The sequence below is a fragment of the Anopheles cruzii genome, chromosome X, assembly GCF_943734635.1.
Source record: "Anopheles cruzii chromosome X, idAnoCruzAS_RS32_06, whole genome shotgun sequence".
Lineage (NCBI taxonomy): Eukaryota > Metazoa > Arthropoda > Insecta > Diptera > Culicidae > Anopheles > Anopheles cruzii.
The window spans coordinates 7,050,860-7,062,154 of record NC_069143.1 but is presented as its reverse complement, the minus strand read 5'-3'; the positions used below and the strand labels follow the sequence as shown (position 1 = coordinate 7,062,154).

The 11,295-nt window shown below is 51.6% G+C and overlaps 1 protein-coding gene across 1 annotated transcript; it reads right to left on the bottom strand.

Moving 5' to 3' along the window:
* Positions 1 to 5,332: 5,332 nt before the first annotated feature.
* Positions 5,333 to 7,436, bottom strand: LOC128278515 (uncharacterized). Its single transcript, XM_053017248.1, has 2 exons — positions 6,638 to 7,436; positions 5,333 to 6,528 (listed from the first exon to the last, which is right to left on the bottom strand). Exons 1-2 carry the CDS (start codon positions 7,434 to 7,436, stop codon positions 5,333 to 5,335), a joined length of 1,995 nt encoding a protein of 664 aa, XP_052873208.1.
* Between the last annotated feature and the right edge of the window lie 3,859 nt (positions 7,437 to 11,295).

Sequence of the window (11,295 nt, the reverse complement as noted above, 5' to 3'; positions counted from 1 at the left end):
CTCCATCTGTACAAACTACTGTTGGCGAGGTGATGAGTTCACACGATGGTGGGAAGAAGCTACCGTACGGCATTCGAATGACACTAGAGCGCATGCCCAAGGGCCGGACGATCTATTGGTATGACGGCCGCCCGTCGTTAACCCGTCGTGTTACTCGACCGATGCGCCCGCGCCCGGGCTTTGATCAGAAGGATCTGCTCGAAGCAGGTCCCTCACAGGTGCCCGGTGGAAGCGAGCCCAGCAAAGTCCAGCAACCCCAATGCGTAACGCAACGCGAAGTTACACCCGAAAACAGCATCGATAGCGATGCTGTCGTACACGATGAAGCTGTCGTTGCTGACGCAGCTCCTTTTGCGGCGAACAATGACACCTTTGACCCCCCGACACCGTCTTGGGTGCAAAAGCTCACGCCGCACTACCGCAAGGCGATGCTTCTGGCGCAAAGCGAAACCAACGACGGAGCGACCGAGGAACCGGCTGCAAGGTCGCACGGCGGGGACGATGGGGACGATCTGGAGAACTCGTCGCTCTTCCTTGAGGGTGGCGGTGCCAGTAGCAGTAGCAGCTGCACCGCGAAGAGGCCGAGGATTCACAGCCCGCTGGAGGCAACGGGCGTTGCCTGTGCCGTTGACGCCAGTGTCGTCTGTGACACCAACAGTAACAGTCCGGCCCTTCCCGGTAGCGGTGGTGGTACGACCGGTAGAGTTTGTAGTCGCCCGTCATCTTCAGCCCTGTCGTCCGCTTCGTCAACCAGTTCGTCTAACCTGGAGCGCGCCCTGTCGACCGAAAGCCTCAACATCCGCACGGACGAGAAGATGCCGGCGAAAGGGGAAATTTCGGAACAGGAAAGCAACGGCGATATGGACGTGATGTCGTGGAACAGGGTAAGTAAACAGGCCCCTCCCCGAGCCTGCAGTGCTCCTTAATTACTATTACCATTGAGCAATACTTTCTATCTCTCCGGTTTAGTTGTACGCGGTGGAGGAAAATATCCCCATATACCCGAGCTCGTACGATCTGTCGACTGCCCAGGAATGCTGGAACCTCAGCAATCGCAACAAACATGCGGCCTATGAGTCTGGACTGCTCCATCACTCATCACAACACCACTCGAGCGTCGCTAGTGGCGCCGACACTGGTAGCGGCAGCAACAGCACCAAACAGTACCACATGTCACATGGGATGGGATTGTTAGTAGTCTATTCGCCATTGTTAGCAGAACGCTCTCGCTTACGGTTGTGTGTTTTTTTCTCTTTCTCCTCTCCTCTACAGTCAATTTGCAGTGCAGCAGCACCAGTCCTACATGCAGCACTCCACCGATGGAGATTGTTCGGGTGTAGCAAACCAGATGGAACCAGATGGAGGCGCAGAGAATGAGCAGGACGATCGCAACGAGCGCGCTCGGATGAAGTGCATGAAGGTGGAGATGACGTTAGACGACATGGGCGCCAGCGTTCATCAGCAGCAACAGAAGCCCCAAAACAATCACCTGCACTTTTCCCGCCCTCACGAAGCACTGGTTAAACCGGAGGCCAGTGGTAGCGGGGTGTCGTACTTTGGTTGCGAGCCGCTGTTGGAGCAACCGTCACCCACGATAGATACGCTGCATGAAGCCGAGCGATTCACTAAAGGGACCGGAGCGCTCCGTACCTATCGCTGCGTGCAGTGTCTGCAGCGGTTCACGTCCATCGAGGAGCGGCGATTGCACATGAAGACTGAGCACCCACCGGGCCAGCGGCAATGCGCATCTGCAACGCTGATAGAGCAACCGTCACCGACGGGAGATACGGTGCGCGAGGCCGAGCGATCCAGCAAAGGTTGCGGAACACTCCGTACCTATCGCTGCGTGCAGTGTCTGCAGCGGTTCACGTCTAACGAGGAGCGGCGATTGCACATGAAGACAGAGCACCCGCCGGGCCAGCGGCAGCAGCTGTTGCAGCAGCAACCGATGGAGGACTCGAAGGAAGGCATCATCGACAGCATTACGATGGCGGCCGGTAGTTCGTCCGGCAAGGCTACCGTTGCCCATTCATACGAAGCGTCCGTGCCGGTGGTAATGAACTACATGTGGCTCAAGCAGGAGATACAGCGCAAGAGTGAAGCGGCGGCGGCAATCGCTAGCGCGGCGAGTGGTACAATGATGAAGACCACCGCGGCGGCTGGTGGTGAGGACAGTAAAGCGGACGTGATGAACAGCGCCGGGTTCCTGATGGGCGGGGGGGCCTCGGTGGCCGGAACGCAGGCCGCGGCTCGCCGGCGAACGTACATCTGTGACACTTGCAAGCAGGAGTTCCAACGTTTCAATCAGTTTGACGCCCATCTTATGGAGCATCCGGCCGAGTGTGACTGCGGCCGCATGTTTAAACAGTGGCGCAACTTTTGCCTTCACCTCAAGCGGCACCTCGGTATCAAGGAGCACCAGTGTCCGATATGCTGCAAACGGTTTGTCATCAAGCAGAAGCTCGTGGAGCACGTGCGCATCCATTCGGGGGTGGCCCCGATCAAGTGTCATCAGTGCGGGCTTCACTTTAAGCGCTTCTCCAACTTAGCGCAGCACCGCAACCGGCACCACTTGAACAGGTTGGTGGCGAAGAAAGACTACGTTTGCCCGCAGTGCGGCGAGGTGTTTCATACGTACGCGAAGATGCAGTGGCACAAGGAGATCCACGAGAAGCGACCAAAATCGTGCCCGTACTGTCGGGAGAAGTTCGTTCACCAGAACAGCTTAACGCGCCACATCCGGCTGTCGCACACGGAGGAGTATGCGAAGCAGCAGCTCAAGACCGAACCGTGCACCATCTGCTCCCAGCCGTACACGAAGACGAGCATGCGGCGGCACATGGAGACGCACACCGACGAACGCATGGCGTACGCGTGCAGCATCTGTAACAAGCGCTTCACAACCAACTGGAATCTGAAGCAGCACAAGTGGACGCACGCGAACCCGACGATGAAGCCGTACCAGTGTACGCTCTGCCCGAGCGGGTTCGTGCGCCCTTCCGACTACGCGACTCACATGAACGCGCACCGGTCCGTGCGCCCGTACACCTGCAACCACTGTGGGCAGCAGTTCATTCGCAAGTACAACTGGATCCGGCATACGCGCGAGCATGAGAGGGAGAAGGTACACAACTGCGACGTCTGCGGGCGCAAGTTCCACCGGAAGTACTACCTGACTGAGCACAAGCGCATACATACGGGTGAGCGGCCCTTTTCGTGCAACATTTGCGGGAAAACCTCGGCCACTAAAACAAACCACAACAAGCACGTGCGGATTCACCACGCGCGCGACCCGCTGACGGCCGAAGGTTGAGCACAACTGTTTCAACGAGCGCGTGTTTCGGTCAAGGTAAGCCCATAATTGTGCAAATGGTGATGTTTTGGTGTATTTTCACCAGAGTTTGACTTTTGACGACGATTATACGAGATCAGGCAATTAAGTTCCCAGACTGTTACTATAAACTTGTTTATTTCGCACTGTTTTACCCATTTTTTCCATTTTTCTCCATCAATATGGATACTCCACCTTTCTCCAATCTTGCACCACGCCATGCGAATCCACTTCCATTGTGCAGAGAGCAGTGCTATAGGTCATCTTCCGACTGCCAGCTTTTGAGGTTTAGTTTATTTATTAATTTATTCATTAATTAATTAATTTATTTATGATTATTAGAACAGGCAGAGCTGTTTGCACTCAAGTTGAGGAATAGTCAGGGTTCGTACTGACGGCCTCCATTGTCTTTCCACACACCATGGGACCAGCCAACTCGCAGGGTGCCAAGTCTGGCGAATAGGGTGAATGTTCCATAACTTTGACCTGGGGTTTGGGCAAATAGTTTTTGACAGAGGGATCGCCGTGTCGCCGTGTCTTGATCGAAGACCCAGGATGGTTCTCTTTCCACATCTCGGGTCTCGTTTTGTTTCACTGTTTCCTTACCACATGTTCAATAATGGCCCGAATACTTAAACGACATTTGTTTTGAATTTTTTTGTAAATGTTAAAGTCACTTTTAAATGTCATAGGGCGCTCGGCACAGGCCGCTTGTCTTCTTTAACGTCTTCTGCTTCGCTCCTTAAACCGTTAGTACTACTAATAAAAAACGGTGCCATAGGCAATCATCTCCGAATCAACACTCTGCAGAGGATTCAACACTTTTCGACGTAGATTTTCCAGATTTAAGCAAAACGTTTACATTCACTATTTGTTCAATTTTTTTTATCCAGCATTTTTCCGGCGCTAGCAAGTGTTCCCCCTTCGTTACTCGACGATCGCAACGAGAGACTGCTGACTGCGCCACGGGGCATGACATTTTTACGGACGGGTCAAAGATATAAATAGTAGTAAATCACAACCTCCTTCATTCTGCTCGCTGCTCTGCGCTCTTCCTTCAAAACGAAAATCAGAATGGGACCTTAATTGCCAAACCTCTCGTGTAGTAGGTGCATTAGCAGTGCAGCTAAAGCTGTTTACAATAGCACTGATACACATAGAAACGACGGAGATTTAACGACGGACACCGAAACATTCACATTAACTTACTCGTTTTAAATAGTAGACCTTTAATCATAAGCATCCCTGGCCTTAAACTACCCCCTTTTTTCCCACTTTTGTGAATAGGACGTTCTGGTACTGATAGGCAGTTCTCGTACTGAATTTGCGTGCGTGCGCGAAAAAGTGAAGTGTGTTGAACACATGAAATAATGTACACGATATGATCAAATAATAACAATTGAAGGTAAAATAAGCAAGGTTAGATTATTCTTGTACGTACTGCATGTCCCTGCATTTTTGGTGTTGTGTTTGCTTCAGCTTGGCAGGTCCTCTGGTCGTCAAGCGTTACCCTTTTAAGGAAACGTGTGTTAGGAAGCTAACAGGAATATGCAATCTATAGACATATATAGCGTATGGAATATAATAGGGATAGATGTAGAAGAGACAAGTCAAGGCCCCTCGTAATGGAAACTGGAGCACGGCAAAGCAAACCAAACCAACCGCAAACCGGCAACACTCGGTCGGCAGCTCCCGACCCGAGCGGAGAGGAAAATAGTAACACAGTCAAACCATCTCCATTTGCGTCGACTTTCTCTACGTATTGCTGCCGCGGTTAGTTCCCGCTGCCGCGGTTATAGTGCAGCAAGCATACTGAATACTGTACGAATTAAATAAAACGCATGGAGGTTAACTTACAACACGTGGGCGGAACTTTTGTTTTGATTAGGAACGAAAACACTGTATTGTAAAACACCCGGTATACACAGAGGGGGGGGGGGACGATTGGTTTGAATTGTTGGTGTTTATTGACGCGGCGATGCTGCGGCCGCGTGCTGTGCCTTACTTTCGCCGGTGGTGGTGAAGGTGATGCTCACGTTGCAGTGCCCGACAGTAGAGGACCTCGCCAGCGATGACGCCGACGGCGATCGAGAGCCCGATCGCCAGGACGTAGAACGCGAACTGCATATCGAGCACGGTCAGCACCTTAAAGTCGGACACCATCATGTTCTGCACGACGCGCCTGTTGTGCAGCGTCCATTCGTAGCGCATCTGGTCGATCCAGTGGCTAACGAGGCCGCCGCCCACCATTCGCAGCAGCACCCGGTTGAAGCACTCGCCGAACACCGACTGGCGGTGCATCACGTACGCCAGATTGTACGTCCGCGGGCACTCCGGTATCATGTGCAGCTGGCGCGTCGTCATGTAGACCGCGTTGTCTAGCGCCAGGCTGGTTTTGCGTGTGACGGTCGCGATGTTACCGAGGCGGGCGACCCGCGTCAGCATCGATTCTTGCACCTGCAGGTGCACCATGCGGCCGCGCAGCGAGTCCATCAGCCGGCTGTAGTTGACCGGGAACACGTCGTCGATGAAGCCGCGGTACTTGACCGGTATCGCCATGCCACTGTCGTCCAGCTGGGCCAGCGAGCCGATGTCGCGGCGGTACAGCGGGTGCACGAAGACGGCCGCCAGGCCGGACTGGTAGAGCGACACGAAGATCAGGCTGACGAGCAGGAGGCCGGTGAGAAAGAGGCGCTCGGTGCCGGCGCGAGTGAAACGCCGGTACGGGGCGCTCACCAGCAGTATGAAGGTGTCGATCACGAGCTGCAGTGCCTGGCGCCGGCGGGAAGCGTCGCGCAAGGTGCGCGGAAGGTTGAACAACACGGCGAACCGATACCGGCGGGACCAGAAGCGCCGCTCGTGCGCCGGCAGCGAACGGCGGACGGTGGCGCGAAGCGCAATCCACGTGAGCGAGCAGAAGACACCAAGCAGACACAGCATGGCCCAGATGTCGGCCGGAAAGATGAACAGCGGCAACAGGTACTCCGGGATGCGGCTCGCCTTCCGCACCAAGCAGCAGACGGCGTCGGAGTAGAGGCTGGCCGTGAACGCGAGGTCACGCGCCAAGTAATCCTTGATAAAGAACCCAGTAAAGACGATGTCCGTCTGGTGGCGCACAACGCGCCCGATCGCACCGGTGAACGTACCGTTCGGTAGTCGATCACCGAACAGATCGCTGTCTGCCGGCACGTGGATCACTGCCCGAGCGGGCGGTGAAGATGGAGGGAGAGATAAAGAGAGAGAACAAGAGTGAGTCAATGCAACCGAGTTGCCTGACGGCCGAGCTCCTCCCGGTGACGCACCCACCGGTAACGTTCAGGTGGTGCTGGAACACGTCCCGTGCCGTAATGTCGGCGCCCCGGTACGAATCGGTGCTACCCTTCACCGGATTGCTGTACACCGAGCGAAACACTTCGATCTTCACCGGGTACCCGTGGAAGTCGTTCCACGGAACGTGCGGCAACGGCTCGCTGGCCGAGACCTCCACCAGGGCACCGAAATTCGAGACGCACCCATCAGCACTCGCACCATCGCCGTCGTTCGCCCGCGACTGCACGAACGGGTTGTAGGTCAAGATGGCGCCGTCCTGGTGGACGAATACCCGAAAGGCGCCGCGCTTGGCCCAGATCAGGCGCAGCGCGCACAGTAACTGGGGCCGCTCGATCCCGTCCGCCAGGTGCCGGTTCTGGCTCGTCAGCAGGTACGTGGCACCCGGATCGAACAGACACACGTACTCGCCCAACAGGGCCGACAAGTCACCGTAGATGAGGTACCCGCCACCGTCGTTCCAGAGCCACTGCATCCGTTCCTGCAACCGCTCGTCGCCGAGGAGTGTGGCGCCGTCCGTACACTCGCTCGGCATCGGATCGGCGGTGTACCAGCGCACGGTTTTGTACCGCAACAAGGCTCCCAGCGCAGGGTCATTCGTGGCGTCGGGGTTACTGTTCACCACATCGATCCGGTCGACGGCCGCAAAGACGAGCTCGAGCTGCTTGCCGAGCTCCGGGGACCACCGTGGCCAGGCGCTCGGCTGCTCCGGGACAAGAGCAGTGCACGTTATCACGACGACGCCGCACAGGATTAAGGCGGTGCAGCCCGTTTCCATTCTTCGGTTGCTTGCGGCACCGCGGGAAACGTAGCGAGTCGACCATGCAAGGGTTGTTTCCCGACTTCTGCACATCGAAGCGTCGCGGACTAGTCCCGAGGGGCTTGTGCCGTGCCACACGGGCCGTGCGCGTAGTCATCCGCAACCGGTGGTGCGCGAACTAAATGAATGCATAAAATAAATAGTTGTTAGTGGTCCGGGTCTCCGGCAATGATCGATTGGCGGCGGGGGGACTCTCTCAATCATTCAGGACCGTTTCTTCCGCCACTTCAACTCGCAACTCCAACGGTGTCGAACTAGCTGTCCACTAACTTGATTCAACACTCATCATTAATGCATCCAGGATTAAATAAATATTACGTCGGTCGGTCGGTCTCATCGTGGGCGGTTTTTCAGGAAGTGCAAGGCCAGCGATAGGAAGTCGCCCTTAGTGACTCACTCCATCGAGAGTCCCACGGGGTACAATGGCGTTCAAGTTGGGCGGGACAAATAGATTGACGGACGGAACGGTCGGGCCAACAGCTGTGAACGGTTCCCACGAAAACCGAAAGCCCGGACCGAGAACCGTCTATGTTGGGCAAGTCACTCCGTAAAATTTGCTCGTGCTCGTGATACTCGCCTGCCAGCAGCTCGTGACAAAAGTGAAGCCATTGAAGCTATTGTTTTAGTAATTGAAAGTACCAAATTAGCGCGAAAGAGTACACCCAGCAAGCTACGTGGGAGCCATAGCTCAAATAGATCACCTATTTCGTCGACCGTCAACACTCTTCTGCTCAACGTCAGGACTAGTCTGTTAGCCGCAGTCCCCTTCTCAAAAACTCGCACCTGCCGAATTTGGTTCGACTTGCTCGAAAGCAACCCTAATTATGTTGAATTTACTTTGATACGTTTGTATGGGAGCCCCCCAAACTTTCCTATTCTTCAATAGTTTTGCGCGGTACAGACGGACGGATGACAAACATCTTTTTTGTACTTATAGATCTCATTGTTCAGTAAAGTATACTAAGAAAGTTAAAAGAATCACCAAAGGATACACATTAAACGAAGTAATATCTAATCGTTGCCCTACGAAAACTGAAAACCAAGATAAGTTAGTAGATGATCGTTATTTCAAGTGCATTTTATTCATTTCTGTTTCATTGTTCATCATGTTCCTTCATGTATTCTGTTACCAGGACTTTCAAATTGAAATAATGAAATAAACTTATTAAATTTAGGATGTTGCTGAAATTCACAGAATGCTGTTGTTCTGACAAGCTTTTGTTCTTGTTGTGAATCGATTCATCGGTTTATGCAGAAAGACTTTCGCATGATACGCTTGTCCACGAACTTCGTACCGGAATTACTATTCGCCGAATGTGTTTCTTAAGCTTGCTTTAATTTTGGCCTTGATATGAATGTTTGTGTGGATGCACAGGATGCGTGCCGTATGGAACGCTTTGTCGCAGACTTCACATATGAACGGCTTTTCGCCGGTGTGTGTGCGAATATGATTCACAAGTTGGGATGGCCGTGCAAATTTGCCAGGACAATGTGGACATGGATTTTTGTCCTTGTTATGAATTTTCATGTGGTTGCGTAAGATTGTTGACGCATGGAATGCTTTACTGCAGACTTTACACTTGAACGGCCTTTCGCCGGTGTGAATACGAATGTGATCGTTGAGTTGGTGTCGCTCTGCGAATTTGTCAGGGCAATGAGGACACTGCTTGTCCTTGTTATGAGTTTTCATGTGGACGGCCAGGTTTTTTGCCGCATGGAACGCGTTGCCGCAGACATTACACACGAACGGCTTCTCGCCAGTATGCTTCCGAATGTGATCGATGAGTTGGCTTTGCTGTGCGAATTTGCCATCGCAATGAGGACATGGATGTTGGTCCTTGTTATGAATTTTCATGTGCTGGCGCAGGTTTTTTGTCGCATAGAATACTTTAGTGCAGATTTCACACACGAGCGGACACTTCTGAAAAAAGATGAGGAGCATGTTACCACCGTTTCGTTACGAAAGCATGAGACATTTCATTATTAGAAGGTTACCTGAGCAAGTGATATGGGATATTCTTGTAGTTTAAGATATTCGGCGAAATCCATCGACGAAATCGACAGGCACTCAGACGTGGTTCTAGAAAGAAATGCGCTATAACACATATTTACTCTTGTCAACGTCATATTTCCTACAGTCAACTTACTCCGATGATAATGAAGCATTAGACGGATTAGAAGATGCTATTTTTACTCCAAGTATTTCTTAAAGACGAAAGCAAAATTGAGCGTATCGCGTGCTAGAAAGGTTATTGTGTATTGAGACGGCTATTTTGACAGCTATTTTCCCGGCTATTTTTGACAGCTTCTATGCTGTCAACCCCGGAGAAAAAGCACGGCTTCTAAACGATGCTGTGAGTAGCATAAGCTGTCAATTCAATCATTCAAAAAAGTTTCCAAACGATACTGCGGTTCTTTAGAACCATTTATATCAGTGAGAAAATCATTATATCAGTGAGACCATTTATATCAGTGAGAAGAAATTGAGAAAATCACAGAATATATCGTTAAACTTTATCTAATAATCCTTTCCCGTTACAATCCTCCTGTAAGTTTCCGACAGATTTATTCACAACGACGAAGACAGTTGTGAGACAGGGCAGGAAAAATAAACATGTTTCACAAATAACATAGAAACAGAGCTCTGCTTTATGAATAATTTGATTTTTTTTAAATGCCTTACCAAACACTGATATAAACCAAGATTCTAGGCATCCGTTGAGGACGTTATCATTCGAATGAACAAATTGACAGCCTTCAGTAACTCACAGCATCAGTAAGTTACCGTGTTTATGTTTTTGCCCCTGGGTCACATAGAATTTCTCAAAAGTCGGTTAACAATTGCAAATTGGACAAGCGTTCCTCTGTAATAAACTGTTGGAATCGAAATGGCAACTTCGAAGCCATCTAAAGCTTCATTTTCAGCCGAGTAAGTTGACGGGTAGACAAGGATAAATATGTGTAACTGGCTGTTTCCGGCGCGCGCTGCCACGCCTCACTTCATTTTAATTTCTCTTAGGATGAAATTCTCTTCTCTTTCCCAAAAACTTCCACCTACAGAATTTGGTTCGAAAACAACCCGAATTATGCCGAATTTTATGTTACGTTTGTATGTATGTAAGCAACGATGGTTGTTTGGTTGCGTTGGTTTGTTCATGTTCTAATGGGGTTTTCGTAAATATGCTTTTTACGGCTACGCATCAGCTGGTGACTCTAACGTAAAGGTGCTGCGGAGCGGTCGGGCAACGGTCTGTACGTCACAAGTCACTAAGCGTTCCGAAACAACAACAACCGATCCTGATAAGAAACAAACGCACCGGGGTCCGAATACATGTTTTGTGTTTCTCTTACAACGGTGGAGTTTAGGTGGCGGGAAGGATAATTGCAGTTAAGCAGAAGACCTTTCGCCTGGAGGTCGACGGCGAGAGTGGTAAAGCGCGGGGACGTTCAAGAAAGTCATCAGTTCGGTGTTCTGCAGAATGCTAAATGTTAATCCATCTCGGCAAATTTTTATTACAATAATACATTGGGCAGTTAAGAACTTTCCGACAAGCCGAACGTTGTAGTTATGAATAAAAGGAAAAAAACGACACCTCAGCACACTGCTACGGGTGTTGGAAGTGACGCTTCGCAAGGCACCTTACAGGCGAGTGCCGGCAGGTCGGGGTCGATCACGCACACGGATTCTGTTCACCACGGGGGTAACTGGAGCAAGGAGATTGAGGCGACATCCAGCAAAGACAGATCGGTACAAACTGGATTGACCACCGTGGGAGAATCATTGTCGTTAACAACATCGTCTACGGCCGCCAAACCT